General features: G+C 46.7%; 1 protein-coding gene across 2 annotated transcripts in view; it reads right to left on the bottom strand.

The window, feature by feature from the left end:
• LOC117360984 (alpha-galactosidase A-like) overlaps positions 1-19,483 on the bottom strand; it is a 73,434-nt gene extending 53,951 nt beyond the window's left edge. Inside the window, exons 1-3 of one of the 2 annotated variants that reach the window (XM_033945714.1) lie at positions 19,382-19,413; positions 12,436-12,604; positions 11,745-11,975 (exon numbers count right to left, since the gene is read on the bottom strand). In XM_033945714.1, coding sequence (XP_033801605.1) covers positions 11,745-11,917 — 173 coding nt within the window. In that variant the 5' untranslated portion in view covers positions 11,918-11,975; positions 12,436-12,604; positions 19,382-19,413. Of the gene's footprint in view, positions 1-11,744; positions 11,976-12,435; positions 12,605-19,381 lie in introns of both variants that reach the window. The other variant, XM_033945713.1, reaches the window with a different exon arrangement.
• Positions 19,484-20,306: the final 823 nt, after the last annotated feature.

Below are 20,306 nucleotides of genomic sequence, written 5' to 3'. Positions count from 1 at the left end.
GAACATGTCCAAAAATCCTCTTCTGTAATCCACCCTGAACTGCAAGTAATGGCGGAATAAAAATCACTAATGTAATGTAATAAACATACCAAGGGCCTCAAAATAGTAACTGGGGGGCTCCATTTGGCCCCCAGGCCACGAGTTTGAGACCACTGGTGTAGAGGCTTAAGGATATGTTATCTCCTCATAATTTTTGTGCAGTTATGTAGTGTTTCATGCATCTGGACTATTGCAATGCATTGCTCTGTGGTCTTTCCCTAAGTTCATTGAGAGCACTGCAAATAGTCCAAAATTCAGCAATGTGAGTGATAGGTGGAGGCGTGGGTTATCTTTAAGCTGGGCTGTATGTGTTACAAAGTTTTAGCTGATGATTCTCCTTCCTATTTGAATTAATTATTTTGCTTTTCCACTCAAAAATCCTCACAAAGCTCTAAAGCTCTTCTGATGTATCCATTGGCGAAAGGTTGTAAATTAAAAAGATATCACAAACGGATACTTTCATACCAGGCTGCAATCTGGGATAAGGAGTTTAAACCTTTACTATTGACGTCTGTCTCAGATTTGCATTTTAGGAGACAGTTGAAGATTTATTTATTTTCAGTTTTCGGGCTTCTAGACTCTTATTACTAATTATGTATTCCTAGTTAATCTTTTGTAAACCGCATAGAACTTAAAAGTGATGCAGTCTAGAAATGGATTTTATGTTATGTTATCACAATGAGAACATATTTCAGCACAGCTTGTCATTTTACATTGGCTTCCAATTCATTGGGGGATTTAGTTTAAGATACTTTTATTGGTTTTTAAGGCATTTATCCCTACTTTTATTATATTGCAATAGTGGTTATTAGCACAGGGAGCTGCACTAAATGTTCCGCACTGCTTCCGACGCTCAGAGTTTCTATGACCGTCGGGAGCAGTACGGAGCATTCAGCGTGGCTCCCTGCGCTAATAACTGCTATTGCTATTTAGTAAAAAGTGGGGGTTAATAAAGTTACCCCTTCTGTGATTTCTGATTCAATGAAACTTCATGATCAAGTAAAACATTTAAGACCTCATGTCCAGTTTTTGCTGGATGTTCCGTCTCTCTGGCAGATTCATCTAGAGATATTGTGGTCCAGGATTTTTTTTTTTTTTTCTATGACTGGTCCAGGTTTGTAGAATTCTTTGCCACTTCATTCAAGACTTTATCCTCTCTTTTTCAATTTAGGAAACAATTGAAAGTGTTTTTATTTGAGAAGGCATTTAGTTGATATTGTATTGGTATGGGAGTGATCTGTTATTTTTTTAAATTATGAAATGGTTGAAGATATTTTATTTGATAGGGTATTTTGATGTTTTGTATTGGGTGATTATTTTTATTGTGTTTATCTGTTTGTTTTATGGTATGTTTTATTTTAACTGTGGTTCTTTAGCACTCTCCAGACTAGTAGAGGTTAATCTTTGCGAGTGGGTTATATACTAGAGAATGACACGGGGAAAAAATCTGTCCCCGTCACTGCCCCGTCCCCTTCACCGCCATTCCCTTCACCGCCCCGTCACCATCACTGCCATCCCATTCACCGCCCCATCACCGTCCCCGCAGCTTCCATATAAGCCTCAGTACTGCAATATTTAGCTTATGCCTTCCTTATAAATCAAAGTTCTGGCTGCTGAACTAGAGAAAGAGACGTTCAGCTTGCAGGGCTTTGTTTATAAATTTTTATCAACATAACTAATATACTACTTTATATAACTAATATATACTAACATAACTAATATATACTTTATACTATAAATATAATTTTTTTTCTACCTTTGTTGTCTGTTTCTGCTTTCCTCATCTTCTCAATCAATTCCTTCCATCCAGTGTGTGTCTTCTTTCTGCGTCTTCCATTTGCACGGTTACTGTGCCTCTCCCTTCACCCCCCCCCCCCCAATTGGTCTGGCACCCATCTTCTTCCCTCCGCTCCCCCATAGTCTGGAACCTGTCTTCTTCCCTTCCAGCATCTTCTCCCCACTCTGTCTTCCACAGTTCCCTTCAGGGTCTGTTCCTCTCCACCCTCCTTCAATGTCTGTTCTATTCCTTTTTACCACCATACTTCCCTCCCTTCTTCACCATCTGTTCCTTTCTACCACCCTTCAGCTCCTCTCGCGCGGTCTATCTATCTACCACCCTCCCTCCCTCTTACTTTCGTGGCACGTTACAATGTAATTTGGGCAAGCCGCTGGAGCCTGCAAGCTCGGTCCCCAAATAATCTTGCTTCTGTGTTCCTATTTTCCCCATTTCTAATATCTCCCCTATGTATCTGGCATTGCCCCCCCACTGTGTCCATATACCATCCCCATGGCATGTATGTCCCCTTTATGTCTCTGTCCTTATGCCCCCATGCACATAATTTCCCCTGTTTCTGTTACCTTCCTGTGTCCAGATTTCCCCTCTCTTCCTCTTCCACACCAATGTGTCTCTTCTCTTCAACCCCATCTAGCTTCTTTCCCTCTTTCTTCCCTCCCCCCTCCCCCCCCCGCTTCCAGCATCTGGTTCACCTGCCTGTCTTCCCCTTTCTTTCCTGATGTTGATTTCTTTCTCTCCCTCTTCATCCCCTTGGCCCAGAATCTCTTTCCCTTTCACTCCCTCCTTCCTAATGTGAGCCAGGAAAATGCGCGATTGTGCGGTCCAGCAGCCCCCTCATGCCCGAATGTAGAGTTCTGTCATCTCCCTCCACCTCACATTAGATGCCGAGTTTGCTGGCTTTCTTTTTCGCCCAGCCGCACGCTTTCAAAGAGCCGCGCACGTGCGGCTGCTCTGTTATTTAATCTTCTCCTCTGACGCAACCGGAAACAGGAAGTTGCAGGAGAGGAGAAGATTGATCAACTCCAGCAGCTGTGCGTGCGCGGCTTTTTGAAAGCATGCGGCTGGGCAAAAACGAAAGCCGGGAAACTACATATAAGGTGAGGTGGAGGGAGGGAAATGGCGGAACGCTGCGATCGGGCGGGTGGGGCTGATGGACCGCGCGATCTGTGATTGCCTCACTGCGGAGACAAGACCATTCACCGCTCCACGGGGCGGTGAATGGCCTTGTCCCCATCCCTGCAGAGACCACTATTTATTCTTCCCCATTTCGGCGGGTTACCCGCGGCTACTCGCAGCTTGCCGCGGGTAACAACCACCGTGTCATTCTCTATTATATACCTCATCATGACCAGCAGGTGGAGACGGAAACAAAACTGTGGAAGAGTACATAAAGGATACCTTCCCCTATTCCTATCAGTCTTCTTTCAGTCTCCAGCAGGTGTTGAATGAGCTGTACCCATCTCCTTTGGTAGGGCTGTTGGAATTTGTTTAGGGATTTCTAGTCCCTGTTTTTGGCAGGATAGCGCTTGGGTGAGCCCTGTTTGGAGGTCCGTCCGACCTTGGGGGTGTCAAACCTGGCGGGTCTCGAGGGGGGGGTCCCTCACCCCACTTCCTCCACCTCCCCACTTTTTTTAGAGGAGCCTCAGCAGTAAGACTTGCCCCCTAAATCAAGCAAGGCATATTGCTTTGAGAGCCTGTGGAGTCAGTTCTGTAAAAAAAAAAAAAATCCTGAGGTAGTGCCGGTCTGCAGGGTTGCTTCCCTGTCAATTTACTGTATTTTACTGTATTTTTGCACTAACCGGCACTTTTCTTCTAGCTAGGTCGCGTATGGAGCAATTGAGCCCTTCTCCGGGGGAGTGGGACACATTTTGGTCCAGACGTGAGGCACTTACGGCCAGCCTGAACTTGGTGGTTTGGGCCAGTGCAGTCGTGGAGCTCCGTCGGCAGTGTCTGCAGGCGTCCAGAGCTCCCTGGCCTTAGTGCCATATGAGTCGGCTGGAGGCACTGAGACAGCCCGGTCTTCTCTCACTGCCTCCAGAGGGATTCCCCGAACCACTGACGGGAGGGGTAAAAGGATTCCCTCTCAGCTGATTTTTCTATCAGCTGTTGCCGGCTTGCTTGCTTTAGCGGCTGGGATAGTTCAGGCTTCCTAGCTGCTACAGGCCCTGGAGGGGTTATTTTTGGCGGGATCTTCGCCATTTTGATAGACAGTCCCCTCCATTTTGTCTGCAACCTCAGGTGATCTTCCCCCTGTATTGCAAACACAGGGGCAGGTTTCAGCAGGGACCCCTGCTGGAGCAGGGAGTCCCTGGGGACCCCCGGTGCTTTTTTCCCCTGATTTTTTTTCTTTGTGCAGAGCCTATTTTCAGGCAGTTGGGGGTCCCACGTGCGCCCGGGGAGGGGTGGGGGAGGGTCGGGGGGATGATTCCCTCCGCACCCCCTGTGGCTTTGCCTCCCTCTTTTCATTTGGCATCCCCTCTTCCTCCTCCCTCATCCAAGCTCCCATGGGGGCTTGGATTGCGAATTGGTGGTTGGAGGAGCATGTTGGCATGGATGAGGACCTAGATGCTTTGGAGGACTTCCAGGATCCTCTAGGGAGGACGGCCGCTGGCAGTGGGGCGTCGTGTTTCCCACCTTCTGGTGCTGAGGCATCCATGGTGTGCCTTTTATTCGGAGGGATGAGCTTTTAGACCTGATTTAGCAGGTCTCCTTGGTGCTGCGTTTTTGAAGATGCACCACCAGAGACCCCATGTATGGGGGACCCTCTGCTTCAGGGGGTCCACCCTGTTTCCCGCTCTTTTCCTATGCGTCTGGATTTTCGGGATATTGTACTGGCGCAGTGGAATACGCTAGGGGTGCCATTTCAGTTGGCAGGCACCATGGCTCATGGGTATCCCATCCCGGAAGGGGATAGGGTTACCTTAATTTTGCCAGTGGTGGACGCGGTGGTCTCCACGATTGCTAAGTAGTATACCGTCCATGTTGAGGGCAGTTCTGCCCTTAGGGACTCTGAGCAACGTAAGTTAGAGACACTTCTTAAGCAGAATTTTGATATGGCTGCCTTGGGGGTCCAGGCGGCTATTTATGGGGGGCTGTTGGCTCACACCATGTTTCGGTGGGCTGAGCGTGTCCTGGATCATGAGTCTGATAACTGGTCCTTAGTGGATCAGGAGGTGGCGAAGATTGAGATAGCTGCATCGTTCCTCTCGGATGCTCTCTATGACTTGTTGCGGACTTCGGCTAAGTCTATGGTTTTTGGTGTGGCCGCGCACCTTACTTTGTGGCTTCACGCTTAGTCCGCCGAATGCCGCGTCCAAAACTAAAAATCTTACAAAATTTCCCTTTCGGGAGTCGTTTTTGTTTGGAGAGGACTTAGATAAGTTGGTTCAGACTCTGACGGACTCTAAGGTGCCCCGTCTGCCTGAGTACCGTGCCCGCCCAGCGTCTCGGAGTGGCACCGACCGAGGGCGTCTGCAGGAATTTTGCAAGTATTGCCCTGGGTGTGGGGGCTACTTCTTTCCAGGCTTCCGGTTTTCCACGGGGTCAGTTGGTTCAGCGCATGCAGTCCTTTCGGGAGGTGAGGGGGCCCGTCGGGGGCTGGGAATCCCCCCACCGATTCCCCTGCTGCCCATCCTGCACAATAGCTCTTTGCCAATGTCTCCTTTGTTCCGGTAGGTGCCCGGCTGCGCGACTTGTTTCCCAAGTGGGCCGAGATCATGTTCGATCAGTGGGTCCTGGAGGTGGGGGGGGGGGTGGGGGGTGGGACTGTTACGCTCTGGACTTTGCCCGCTCTCTGCCAGATCTTTTCTAGCCTCTCCTTGTCAGATGGCATGGAAGATGCAGGTTTTTCGCCAGACCCTTCAACGCTTGCTAGATATTAAAGCAGTTGTTCTGGTGCCCCCTCTAGAGGGCGGCACAGGCAGGTACTCTATTTACTTTGTGGTACCAAAGAAGGAAGGGACTTTTCGGCCCATCCTATATTCGAAGGTGGTCAATAGGGCATTCGATCTGACGGAGGCCTACTTGCATGTTTCCATTTCGGGCCTCCCATCATTGCTTCCTTCGCTTTGCGTTCTTGGGTCAGCACTATCTGTTCTATGCGCTTCCCTTTGGTCTGGCCATGGCTCCCTGGACATTCACCAAGGTTATGGTGGTCATCGCGGCAGCCTTGCAGTCAGAGGTCATTCTAGTGCATCCCTACCTGGACGACTGGTTGATTTGAGCGTAGTCATTGCAGGAGAGCACCCGGGTTACGGCTCAGGTGGTGGAGTTTCTCCAGTCACTGGGCTGGGTGGTCAACCTTTTGAAGAGTCGGTTGGTCCCATCTCAGCGTTTGGAGTACCTTGGGTTTCTGTTTGACGCCTCCTTGGGGAAGGTCTTCCTTCCAGAGGCCCAGGTAAGCAATTTGCTATCTCAGATTAGCCTCCTTATGGCGTCTCGGTGTCCTTGGGCGCAGGATTTCCTCCAAGTCTTGGGGTCGATGGCGGCTTCCCTAGATGTAGTGAGGTGGGCGCGGGCTAACATGCGTCCTTTTCAGTTTACTCTGTTCCGGAGGTGGTCGCCCCAGAGGCACAGTTGGATCTCCCTGTTCCTCTGCAAGGCTTGGCGCACTATTGTCTTTGTTGGTGGCTCCAGACCTCTCCTCTTGTTCAGGGGACGAATCTGGATCAGCCACAGTGGACGATGCTTCTCACAGATGCCAGTCTCCTTGGTTGGGGGGCTCAGTGTCTTGGTCACTCAGCTCAGGGCACCTGGTCCACAGAGGAGATGTCCTGGTCAATCAATGTATTAGAGACCAGAGCCATCCATCTGGTGCTGTTAGCCTTCCGCTCCTTCTTGCCAGGCAAGTCAGAGTTCTGTTGGGCAAGTCAGTCAGAGTTCTTGCAGGATGGCCTGGATAGGGGACTGGCTTGGTTTTCTCTCCGGGTTCAGCTTGCAGCCTAGTTAGCCTTTCGTGGGCTGTTGACAGGTCAGCGTTTGACTGCCATTCCTGATGTGCTTTGCTTCTTGCGGGCGGCCAAATTGCTCAAGCCTCCCATACGACCCTCTGTTCCATCTTGGGATCTGAATCTGGTTCTTTCAGTGCTAGTGCGCTCTCACTTTGAACTGTTGGGCGCCTGCTCTTTGAGGGACCTAACTCTTAAAGCAGTTTTCTTGGTGGCCATTACTTATGCTAGCCATGTTACTGAGCTGCAGGCTTTCTCTTGTACGGCTCCCTTCTTGGAGTTTTCTAAGGAGCGGGTTGTCTTGAGGCCTGTTACTTCCTTTATGCCACAGGTAGTTTTCTCCTTTTCATGTCAATCAGGCAGTGGTCCTCCCGGTGTTGGGTAGTCGGGAGGGCTCTTCTGAGCAGAAACAGTTGAGCAAGTTAGATGTCGGTCAGGTTCTTCGCTCTTATGTGCAGAAGACCCAGGAGATCCGGAAATCAGATCATATCATTGTCCTTCTAGTGGATCCTCGTCAGGGGGATGGCGCTTCTAAGGCTTCTATTGCTGGATCAAGGACACTATTGCTTCCGCGTATCTACTTCAGAAAAGAGCCTTGTCCAGAATTTCTCAAGGCTAATTCCACTAGGTGTCAGGCAGCTTCTTGGGCTGAGTCTTCGCTCGTGCCTCCAGTGGACATTTGTATGGCTGCGGTTTGGTCTTCCTTGCATTCTTTTGTCAGACACTACCGGGTAGACATTCAGGCGCGTCGGGACGCGGTGTTCAGTGAGCGTGTTCTGATGTCGGCCCTTCGGCGGTCCCACCCGTGATGGTACGTCCCACTCGTAAAGATTAACCTCTACTGGTCTGGAGAGTGCTAAAGAAGGTGAAATTAGGTTCTTACCTTCTAATTTACTTTCTTTAGCTTCTCCAGACCAGTAGAAGTCCCCACCCTGTCTGTTGTTGTGTTGTTGTGGATGTTGCACGGGCAGTTTTGTTTTTTTTGCTGCGGATTCTAGTATTTTTCTAGGGCTGGGGAGAATTGAAGAACAGCGGCTGTGGCTCGGCTGGCTTAGCTGGCGAGCTGTGGGGACATTTTCTTACTGGTGTCTCTCCACTGCATTTTCCAACAGCATTTGGGTATGGTAGTTATTACTCCTGTTCGGAGTATTGTTTATTTCTGTTACCAGTTCTTTGTTCTGCTTGGCTATTCGGCAGACTGATAGGAATAGGGGAAGGCATCCTTTATGTACTAATCCACAGTTTTGTTTCAGTCTCCACCTGCTGGTCATATAACCCAGTCGTAAAGATTAATCTCTACTGTAACCCACTTAAATTTCTGTGGATAATGTGGACTATAAGTTTGACAAATAAATAAAATAAAAGCTTGGGACAAGTGCATAGAATCTTTAAGGAGTGATAGTAGATGGCATAGATAGGCAGACTGGATAAGCCATATATTTCTGTCTTCATTTTTCTGTGTCTATTAATCATTTTTCTAGATACTTTTCTAATCCTAATGAAATTGCCATAGGGCTCCTTTTTTCAAGGTGCGGTAGGCGGTTAACGCGTGGAATACCGTGCGTTCAACTGCCTGCCGCGCTAGTCGCTAACACCTCCATTGATGAGGCGTTAGGTTTATGGCTTGCTGCCGGGGTTAGCGTGTGATGAAATGTCCAACGTGCTAACCCCCGTAGCCAGTGTTCCCTCTAAGCGGGCGGGTGTTGTGAGCAAACTTTTTTCACTGTGAGCTAAAAATATCGGGCGCCAGCAAGTTATGAGCCAAATAAATATGTTGCTTTCTACCACAGAACTTCCTTACGTTTGTATGGAATCTATCCCCTTTCAACTTTAGAGAGTGCCCTCTCGTTCTCCCTGCCTTAGCTACTAAGTCTATTCCCTTCAGTACCTTGAATGTTTCTATCATGTCCCCTCTCAATCTCCTCTGCTCAAGGGAGAAGAGGCCCAGTTTCTCTAATCTTTCGCTGTACGGCAACTCCTCCAGCCCCTTAACCATTTTAGTTGCTCTTCTCTGGATCCTTTCGAGTAGTACCGTGTCCTTCTTAAAGTACCAGTGCTGGACGCAGTACTCCAGGTGAGGGCGTACCATGGCCCGGTACAGCAGCATGATAACCTTCTCTGTCTCTTCAGTCCAGCATCTGCCCCTTCCATTCACTGTCTGTCTTTCCCTGCCATCTCTCCTCCTGCCCCCCCCCACCCCCCAATTTGGTCTAGCATCCATCATCTTCCTTCTGTTCCCCTCATGGTCTGGCATCTCTATCCTTCCCTCCCCCCTGTGGTTTTTAGCATATCTCTCTTCTCATTTCCTCCACTCAGATCTGATCATTCTCTGCTCTCTCTTCCCTTTTCTTCTCTGGTCTTCCTTCTCTATTTTCTGCCTCCATCTAAATTAAATTCTTTCTTACTATTTAGTCCCGTTTCCCTCTTTTCACTGTGTCTACACACAGCTTGTCACCCCTTTCCCTCACCCCTCCATTATCTTACTATTTTCTTCCCCCTTTATTTATCTCCTCCTTCCATCCAGTATGTGTTCTTTCCCCACTTCCATTCAGCATCTGCTCTCCCTTCTCAACTGACATCCATCTGCCTTCTGCTCTCTCTCCCTTCTTCTCACTTCCATCATCTGTCCCCTTCTCTCTCTCTCTCATCTCCTCCATTCCATCATCTGCCCCTTCTCTCTCTCTCTCTCCCCCCCCAACTTCCATCATCTGCCCCCCTTCCCCTCACCTTTGTGGGTCACTTTCTTTCCCCTGAGGGTGGCTCATGTCACAGGGGAAGCTTTGGCCGAGCAGAACCGCTTGATTGACAGTGGAACTTACTTGATTGATGTCGATGCTGGGGCCCGTTGCCGTTTGAAGGGAAAAAAAAAAGGTGGAAAAAAGGAACCTGTAAAGGCGAGAGGAAGGGAAACCTCCAGGACAGCTGCTTTTTGCCCTCCTTCAGCGGCCCAAGAGTTCAGACCAGCAGCGGCAGCTCTGTATGCTTTTAACTTCGGCACAGAGCTGCCCCTAATCAATAGTTTAGCGCGGTTTCATGAGGCAGCCTCGGGGCCTTTGATAGCCGGCCCGCTTCGATGATGCGATGTGGGCCGGCCTAGCAAAGGCCCCGAGGCTGCCTTATGAAACCGCGCTAAACTATTGATTAGGGGCAGCTCTGTGCCGAAGTTAAAAGCATACACAGCTGCCGCTGCTGGTCTGGAGGTGCGGAGACAAGGCAGGAGGCAAACGCGGTGGAAGGCAGGAGTCCCGGCGAAGGCAGGAGTCCCGGCACAGCGACTGCAACAGGAAGTTGCAAGTCAGCTGACGCCGGCCTTTCGTTGCGGCGGGGACCGAATCCTTCGCGGACTGGCAAGATTTTGTTTGCGGACCGGCGGTTGAAGAACTGTGCTCTACACTGTGTGCGCTGTGACGAGAAACATGTGCGCTGCGAGGTAATATTTTGTGCGCCTGCGCACCCCAGCGCAGCTTAGCGGGAACAAGTAGCGCACCTTGATAAAAGGAGCCCATAGTGGTGAACAATTAAAAATACAGTCACAAAAATATAACAGTACCATAATAATTATTGAAAACATGCAAAATGAACAATAAAAAATACATTTAATTCAAAAAAATCATATATAAATTGTGAACTAGAGCTTCAAATCACTAACCCCCCTCTTTTACTAAGGTATGCTAACCGATTTAGCGTGTGCTAATCGAATTAGCGCGCACTAAACACTAACGCTTCCATAGACTAACATGCACGAGTTAGCATTTAACACGCGCTAAATTCGATTAGCACGCGCTAAATCAGTTTGTGCACCTTAGTTAAAGGACCTATAAGTTAATCAAATCAATCATACCATAACCCCCAAATGAACTTCATTTTCTGAGAATCTTATGGGGTAACAAACTGATCAGAACTCTTCCATCCAACCAACCAACTTATCACACCCTGAAATACAGTAGTAACAGCCATACTGTATGAGTGATCCAATCATTCCAGAGTTTTAGAGCAGTACCATGTCTGCTTACATCTAAATTAAAGACTTGGCTCTTTCTCAGAATCTAAAATCATTTTGAGATTTTATGAGTTAACAGTATACAAGATGACCGACTTAGGGCTAGATTCACTAAGGACACCGATCATGTCCTGATCACTTTGCGACCCAATTGTTCCCTGACCAGATTCACTAACCTTGGTGCCGAGCAACCTCCAATCCGATCCGTGCATGCAAATGAGGGGGAACTGCATGCAAATGTAGGCAGGCAGCGATTCACTAAACAAATCTGGAACACCGACTGGGCTGGCCGATCAACAAAAGAAGCGACTGCTGTGGACCAGTCACTCACGAGCATCTTCTACTCTCTGCCTGGATTCTCCTGTTCTCCTGCCCCGACTCTCCTCTCGCCACTCTGCTCTCTGCCCCAAATCTCTCTTGCCATCCTGACTCATCCCAACTTGCCGCTTTGCTCTCACCTCGAATCTCCTTCTCTTGCTGCCCTGCTCTTGCCTCAACTCTCCTCTCGCCGCCCCGACTCTCCTGCCCTTCCCCACAGTATGAGCCTGTGGTTTTAACCTGCGGGTTTAAAGCAGGTTAAAACCACAGTCTTGTGAAGTATTAAAAAGTTAAAAAAAAAGTTTCCAGCTCTGCCGGGCACAGAGGGCCAGCGCATGCGCAGACCATCTACAGGCAAAGAAGATAGTCTGCACATGCATTGAGATCGCTGGAGAGCGATCCATGCGGTCTGTTGGGGGCTTGAGTCCAATTACCCTCATTTGTATGAGGGTGCTTCGTGAATCAGCCCCCTGGCTACGGATCGGATCAGTGGCCTAAGTGAATCTAGCCCTAAATAAATAAATACAAGACTCCCTATCCATTCCTTATTTCCCTACAGGTCTACATAGCAAGCTCTGTACAATTTCAGTAATTCTCTTCCACATAGTCTCCATCATTCACCCCACATCTCATCTTGCCCAAGTACCTGATGCAATTGTGTGGGTCACTATCACAGTCCGTGTTGCAAAGGAAGCGCTCCCAGTGCAGCCAGCCCATGGTTGGGGTGAGAGCCAGTCCGTTGTCCAGAGCTCGGGCCCAGGCTGTCCACAGGCCCAGCAAAAGTAGGACAGTTGCAGGCAACGATGAGGGGCTTTCCATTCTTCACTGGTACAGAACACCTACCTGTACCAACTGCACTATGCCAGTGTTACTAAATCTGAAAGTCAAAGTTAACATATGGGAACTTCAAAATGATCATGTTTCACTGCAAAGTAATGCACATTGCTAACAGAGAAAATGTGCATTTCAAACAGAGAGCAGAACAAAATCCCGTTTAAAATACAAAAAGATATCCAGTGCTTTGTAAACAAAAGGTCTGAAACTGAGTTTGATATTAAAAGAGTGTCTCCTTGTCACCCTGGTAAGTCACTTAGGGCTCCTTTTACAAAGGCGCGCTAGCGGTTTTAGCGTGCGCCAGCTGCTACAGCCTCCTCTTGAGCAGGCAGCAGTTTATCAGCTAGTGCTTGCTATAGCATATGCTAATCCAGTGCGTGCGCTAAAAAAGCTAGCACACCTTTGTAAAAGGAGCCCATAATCTTCCATTGCACCAGATACAAAACTTAAGATTGTGAGCCTGCTAAGGACAAAGAAAGTACATGGGAAAATTAGATTTTTACCTCAATAATTTTCTTTGTAGTAGAAGGGCAAAGGATTCTGGACAATAGGTGATTTACCCCTGGTCACGAATTGATTGCAGAAGGATGTCATCTACATCATTCAACTCTGCCTCCTTCCCCAGTGGGTTGTTCTGCCACCTTCAGTTTGTACCAAAGTAGTCAATCACCACTATAATAAGATAAATCATAAGGAGGAGATCAGAGAAACCTCCATGACAATACATTTGTTCTGCTCTGTAACAAATAAAGTGAACAATGTTAACTCAAACAGCATAACTCTAGGTAGAACTAACAATCCACCTCTTTGTGGGAACCAGCAGTAACAGCTCTGGAGCTCTTAAAGACATCAATTTCATCACTAGTAGTATAATGGGTACACCTCATGTCAAAATGATTGACAGCTGTCAGAGATAAGGATCTACCAATCAGCGTTCACTTCTGGGTTAAGCCCCGCCCTGCACGACCATTGCCCCGCCCATGCCCCGCTCCTCCTATAGGAATGAATGGTGGTAGCCCCACTCTTCACCTATGCCCCACCCCTCCCATAGGAATGAATGGTGGTGGCCCCGCCCATGCCCCAACCTGCCCATGGCCCCACCCCTCATGCCCCACCCCTCCCATTGCCCCACCTCCTCATGTACCACCCCGGAAATGCACTTTGATGACATCACCGGATATGGGGGCGTGTTTGACCCCGGAAATACGCTTTCTGATGACATCACCGGAAATGGGAGTGCCTGCCCCTACCGGAAATGCGCTTTTCTGATGACGTAGGCGTAAATAGGGTAAATGAAGCGACGGAAATGCGCTTTTCTGACCACGTAGGCAGAAATAGGGTAAATAAAGCGATAGAAATGCGCTTTTCTGACCACATAGGCGGAAATAGGGGAAACAGACTTAGTCAAAACCCCTCCCGGAAATGATGTGGCCAGAAAAAGAAGTGTCTTTATTTTAACAGTTTTTAGTTAAAAGACAGGGTTTAAGAGTTCATGGATAGAGCAGATCACAAAACAAAAGACATTCACAAAATCTTTCCTGTTTTTAAAACAGAGCAGGGGCAGAAACAATTGAGAAAAGGTTGCATTTGCTTTTAACACACTTTCAGTAGGAATTCTGAGTTAATGGTTAATGGGCCAGCTCCCCTATTGTCACAGCTGATAAGCCCCTTGCAGCCCCCCTCCCCTGATAAAGCCAAGGGGGGAGAGAGGTGGAGGTGTGTTTAAACATGTCTGAACTTGTCCCGGCCCCCTACTGTTGTCTTAACAATCTGAAAAAAAACCCAAAAGCAGCTGTCACCTAACAGGGCTCTGTTAAAAAGGCAGAGCTATGAAAGAATCTTTATTAAAGCAAATTTATGATCCATATGCGGTAGGAAGCTATGGCCTCTGCTAGAGCTTGTTTGTCTTGGTTAGTCATTTTAGATACCAAAATGACCCCTACGTGTCTAAAGCCTAGTTCCTTATAACCTGTCACACCTTCTATTGTTTTAGTTTGGGCTGATAATACATGTGGCTAGCCATTTCTAAAACACATCACACATTTTATAATTTAAAAAAAAAATCTTTATTAAATGTTTAAACTTTTATACAAACAAACATACCATTACACACTGTATTTCCCACAATCCCGAGAATAAAAAAAACAACATGTTTTAAAAAGCATTTCTTTTGAAGAATGATTTATAATCGGTGTCACGGATTAAATCATTTACAATCTCTACATATGCACCATCTCTCATGAAATTGACCAATCTATTGAGTAGTCGTGGCCCGTTTATAGAGGTCTTAATATCTCTGATTAAATCAATGATTATATTAATGCTTTCATTACAAAGCATCAATATTTTCATTTTATAACCTACAAAAGTGACTACATTTACCACACATCCTAGGCATAGCATGTCACAAGTTTTTTTGAGTTTCTGCTACACACCATTCATTCCTATGGGAGGGGCGGGGCATGGGCGAGGCAATGGTCATGCATGAGCGGGGCTTAACCCAGAAGTGAACGCTGATTGGTCGATCCTTATCTCTGACAGCTGTCAATCATTTTGACATGAGGTGTACCCATTATACTACTGCCGTCCATGGCTGCTTTTCTAGTTTCAACCCTACAATCTGTAATAATGTTGTCTACTTAAAAAGATGATGTATTGATGGATCATTCCCCTGGTCAAGGGTTACTACTACTTCTTGATTTCTGGTTCCTGAATGGGAACCTGAAACCTCCAGTAGCGAACACTTGCCCTGGGATAATAAAGGCATGGAGTAGGACCTCAATTCTTCCCAGTCATTCTCTATCTGATCCTGATGGCCCCCAGACAGGCTCCTCTATGGCGTTGGAGCATTCTGAAGTGAATCTCCTCTTATTCCAGCACTGGCAAGTCCACAGGCAGTAAAGGGAGGCCCCGACAAGTTAAAACAGCTTTCCATAATAAATGATCAAAGTCTGGGTAAAACCCTGTACTGGAGGGCTCGAGGATCCCTTTAGGGACTTAGATTGGCTCCTCTTGTGCTCTGCAGCTTCCACACACATGCATTTGGCAGCTTTACTGTTTGGAGACTCCAAAAGTGATTTTTTAAACTAAACCCCAGGTCCCCTGCAGTTCCCCAGCCCTATAGGTTTCAGAAGAGGCTAAGCACATGGCTCCCACCCCTCCTTTACATGCCCCGCAACTTGCAGTACATGATCAATCTTCTGCTGTCCATCTTGTGCAAACCTGGCATAATATAGGGTAGAACAGCTATCAATTTTAACCAAAATCAAGGGTTTTTGAGACAGAGGCTTTTAAAGAAAATTGGGAAAATCCAAGATGGCCGCAGCAGCTGCGATTTCGCGCCAAAAATAGCCTGGGGGCAGCTACCCTGAAATTCAAAAAATTCAGAGATGGAGTTTTTGGAGGTCGGGAACTCTGCCTCTGGCCTTGGAAACTCTCAAATTTGAGAAGTGGGGTGCAAGTCAGTTTCTGTGGGAGAGTTGACAAATGCGTTGTTCTGGGGGCAAGAGAAGAGGGAATGTGTGTGTACTGTATCTTTCATATGGTGGGTGTCAATTGCTCCTGCAGGGTATGTGCGAGCCCTTCTTCAGGGGTAGGAGTGAAGTGGGGGTAGGGATTGGTATTTTAGTGTGTAACCCTGGTCTCACTCAAAATGGTCCTGGTCACCAGCTAAACTCCTTGGGATGGGCCCCCTGGATCAGCATTTACAAAACAAAACTTTTGAGTTGGGTGCAGGCCATGGCCAAGTTAATCCTGGTAGACAATAGGATTTAAGATGCACCCACCCTTTATCCGTCCCTATACAAAAATAAGCGCTCTGACTCCAAGAATGCTTTAAACTGAAACTCTTTACTGTCAAGTTGCAGCAAAACCCAAATGGTAAAAACATTTGTCCCAAAAATGTATAAAACAGAGTCTGTACTGTTGGAGATTGTGTATGTATATGGTTTGATTTACTTGAAATAGTTTGACTATTTACAGCAGTTCGCATTTGTGCATTACTTCTCCAACCCATGTCATCTGGCAGCTCCACTGGAGGCTGTACCCTGTCTGATCTTCCTCCAGGAAGGAACAAACAAAAAATTACATTGTGTCCTGTTGGGCTTTTTTCCATCCCTTGGAAATATTGGAACTAATGAAAACAAACAGGATTTTAAATCACTTAAAATGGCTCCAGCTATCTCAACAATAAATAGTTAATAATCTATAATAATAAAATGCTAGCCGCGCATGCGCACTCTCGCCACGTGTTCCCTGAGATCTGATCTGTCGCGCTGTGCTGGCGAGAGTGCGCATGCGCGCTTAATACGTCACCACACAACAGGCGGGGGACATGGCGAAAGAGAGAGCCAGGACCGAAGGAGCCAATGGCAGAAATCTAAGCTCGGGGAGCCGCAACTCAGCCTCTTCAGAAACCGCTGCTCCTCCTCTTCTTCAGGCAGCAGGCTCCTCTCACGCGCCCAGCGCCGCCGCTCTGAGGCTGCCGGGACAGAGCTGCGGCACCAATCGCCTCCACAAGCCCGCTCCGCTCCTCCGGTCTCCCCGGTCCCTTTTTCCCAGCCACGGCAGAAGTTCGCCGCTAGCCAGGTCATATTTTCAGCCCTCCTGCCTCTGCCCAGAATTCGTTTGCCTGCGGCGCTGGCACCAGTTTTGAGTCCCGCGGACCGACCGGCCAATAGAAGAGCCATGAAATGCTGAGAGAGCCAATCAAAAATAAAGACGGAGGTCAAGGGCCGTTCGCGGACCTGCCAATGGGAGCATAGAGACTGCGACTGCGGCGCAGTTTGGGGGTTTTCTTGGTTTGGGCAGGGCCGAGCGCGGGAGGCCGGTAGGTGGATGGTAGACCCATAGTGACCATCTGTTTATCTGCTTCCCCAATATTTCTAAAAATGATGCAGTGGGTCACAGCAGAGGAAAGACTCTGATGGACAGAGCAGCTTTCAGCTCTGTCTCTACTGAGATTCACCACAGCGTTTGGAGACCTGGGGAAGGGGGCACAACAAATACTGGACCCAGGCACAGGGAGGGGGAGGATGGAGAGACACACTGGACCCAGGAGTGGGGGAGAAATGTTAGGCCTAGGGTTGGGGGAGCTGAGGGAAGGGAAAGAGAGAGAAACCTGGAGCATAAGGGGAGAGTGAAGAGAGGGAGCAGATGCTAGATTGAGGGGGGGGGGAGTGGAGTTGCAGAAGGGAGAAATGCTGATCCAGTGGAGGGGAGGAGAGATAGATGTGTAGACTACAAAAGATGGGTGGGGGGTCAGGAGGAGGCAGGAGGAAGGGGAGGAATAAAGCAATAACCGAGCAGGCCAGACCGCGGGAAGGGAAGGGGGGGGCGAAGGCCAGACCACGGGAAGAGAAGGGGGGGAGGAAATGCTGCTGCACAGGGGGCAGGGAAAGACACAGAAAGACAGACAAAGAAAGGGGGCCAGGGAGAGAGAAAGACAGAGAGAGAGACAGAAAGAAAGACAGACAGACATATTCTAGCACCCGTTAATGTAACGGGCTAAAAGACTAGTATATAATAAAGTTTTATTATGTGGTAATAAAAAACAATTGACCAAACAGCACAATAATTCAAGTTAAATTTTTTGTGAGAGTATAACAAAATTTCAGATTGGAAGGGTATATATTCTCTTACTCCCAACTCTCTTCACAGTGAATAATACAAGGTTTATAGATCCTCAGAAGTACCACCTAGCACTCATACAAATTCATTGTGTCAGGCTTTATGTATTACTTCCTCACCGGATCTTCCATACTTTGCTAATACATTTATAAATACTTTTTTCCACCTTAGTGTATAAATAGTTTAAATACTTAGCTTAAAACTTGTGGTCATGCTTTCAGGGATTTATACCACCAACATGTTTCACCCAAAGGGGTTTTATCAAGGCACCATATATATCCCTTTCTTTTTTAAATTTATATTATTTTTATAAGTCAAAAATACATCACTTGAAAAGAAATAAAATGATCTAATAAGGAAAATATTCAACATAATATAACACACAAAATAACAATGAACCATATCCTTTCTAAAGCTTAATGCCTCTGTAAATGACCACTGAAGTGCAATAGAAGGCTTCTTGAAGTTAATAGGAAATATTGGAACGAGAGAAAAGGGGGTGAAAGCTTTGGACTAGGTGAAGCACTGGTGGTGAGCTACCAACATTTCCCTGATACCAATCACTCCTTCCTCACCCCTCCAGGTAGGCTCTAGCCTAACTAGACTCATGCCCCTATGTTCTAAACTTACTAACTTACCATCAGAGCATGTCATCCCTCAGACACTTTCACCTCTTCTCTCCCAGTCTCACCAGAGCAGTTTATCCCTGCACCCACCCCAGAGCAAACCACTTCTTCCAGTAATGAATCCCCTATAACTGAACCAACTCATTGTAGCATGGGTAAACAACAATAAAAAAGGTACAGGCAGGCCAGCGATCCTCACTTGACTACCATCCACTCAGAAGCACAGCAACTTTTACTGCCAGTTCTGACATGAAAAGAAGCTTCCAGCCATCAGAGGTTAGTACATAGGGCCACATGGACGCCTGTTCTCTCCAACAAGATTAATGCTAATCTACCTTCTACGTGCTGGTCCTGTGGTACTTCTACTGGTACTTTAGTTCATTTGCTTTTTTATTGCCCCTTACTCCAAAGTTGCTGGGCTAGTGTTTGGCGTACTATCTTGACTATTCTCTTATATTGTTTGGTAATTTTGAAGGCATTCATATGCATGACTATTCTGAAGCCCAGCTCTTCCGCATTTTAACGGTGCTGGCTCTCCAGAACATCCTATATAACTGGAAAAATTTGGCTAATGTTGAATATAACGTGTGGTGGAACTCTGTATGTTTAATAGTTAAATATGAAAAAATCAATGCTGAACGACGCAATGCTTACAAATCCTATTGTAATATTTGGTCACCTATAGTATCTTACTGTAATATGGACCTTAATGCATAAACTTGGCCTGCTTGGTATTCTCATTCTCATAATGTATGTATATGTTCCCATACTGACAGTATCATTATTTCTCGCTGATAGCTTACAGCTTGTTTATGACATATTGATGCATAATCCTTTAAGCTGCTCTGTATACAATCCCTACTATTGTTATTTTACTGCTCTGTTGTGACATGACCATTACTCGTTGTTTATTCTATGCTTGAAAATAAATAAAACTTTTTTGAACTAAAAAAAAAAAAGAGGTTAGTAAAAAAAAAAAAAAAGAAAAGAAGTTAGTCTAAAGAGAAAGGTATTATCTTATTTTACTTTTGTTTCTACTGAAGACAATTATATATTGGAGCCTCATTGAACTCTGGCCTTGCTGCAGGCAGAAAACAGCAAAGAGCAATTTAGGTTTTGTGGCTGGGGGCAGGGGCAGATTTCCCTTTGCTGAGTTTTCTAATCTTAGGGGCACCAGTAATCCCAGTTTTCCTACCTCATTGCTAATGTCTTCTTTCTTCCTCCTGATCCTCCACTGACTCGTGACTAATCGGATGTGGTCTATGTAGGACTCGCCTCTAATCACACTACTGCTGCCTGCAAGCTAAGGCATGCGCAGAAATCTGTCCTTGGCAGGATCCTCGACTTCCTAGCAGGAGCTCTGGAGATATTCTGCCAAAAGGTGGGAGTTTGCTGCTGAATGTGGAAGATTTATTCCTTTAAGTCAGAAAACGTAATAAAAATGAAACCAAGTGCGATAACATATTTAAACATTAGCTGTTACTGTCAGATTTCAACTGTTGGATTTTACAGTTTAACTAAAACAGTGGTCTCACTCTCAAACTCAGGGCCACATTTTGGATTTGTAGGTACTTGGAGGGCCTCAGAAAAAAACAGTTAATGTCTTATTACAGAAATGACAATTTTGCATGAGGTAAAACTCTTTATCGTTTATAAATCTTTCCTTTTGGCTAAGTCTTAATAATAATATTGTCATTTATAGCTAAAGAGACATATAGAGAAACTGACATAAAGAGAAACTGTTTTAGTTTACTTTTGTGATTATGATAAACATACTGAGGGCCTCAAAATAGTATCTGGCGGGCTGCATGTGGTTCCCGGGCCAAGAGTTTGAGACCATTGAACTAGAGCAGGGGTGCCCACACTTTTTTGGCTAATGCGCCCATTATATTCTATGGACGTGTTAGCATTTAGCATGCGCTAAATCAGTAGTAAAAGACACCCCCCCCCCATATTTATTTATATATATACCGGGTGCACCTCTTCTATCCTCCAGACCTCGTTCTATTCCCCAACCAACATCACTCTCTGTCCTTCCAGGAGTCCAGCTTTTCTTCCTCTCCCCTTCACCCCTATTGGCAACATGTCTCCCTCCTCTGTTCTGATCTTGCATCTCTCTG

Source organism: Geotrypetes seraphini, chromosome 5 (assembly GCF_902459505.1).
Source record: "Geotrypetes seraphini chromosome 5, aGeoSer1.1, whole genome shotgun sequence".
NCBI classification, from domain to species: Eukaryota; Metazoa; Chordata; class Amphibia; order Gymnophiona; family Dermophiidae; genus Geotrypetes; species Geotrypetes seraphini.
Note: the sequence above shows the minus strand (reverse complement) of the source record. Positions and strands in the feature narration are given on the sequence as shown.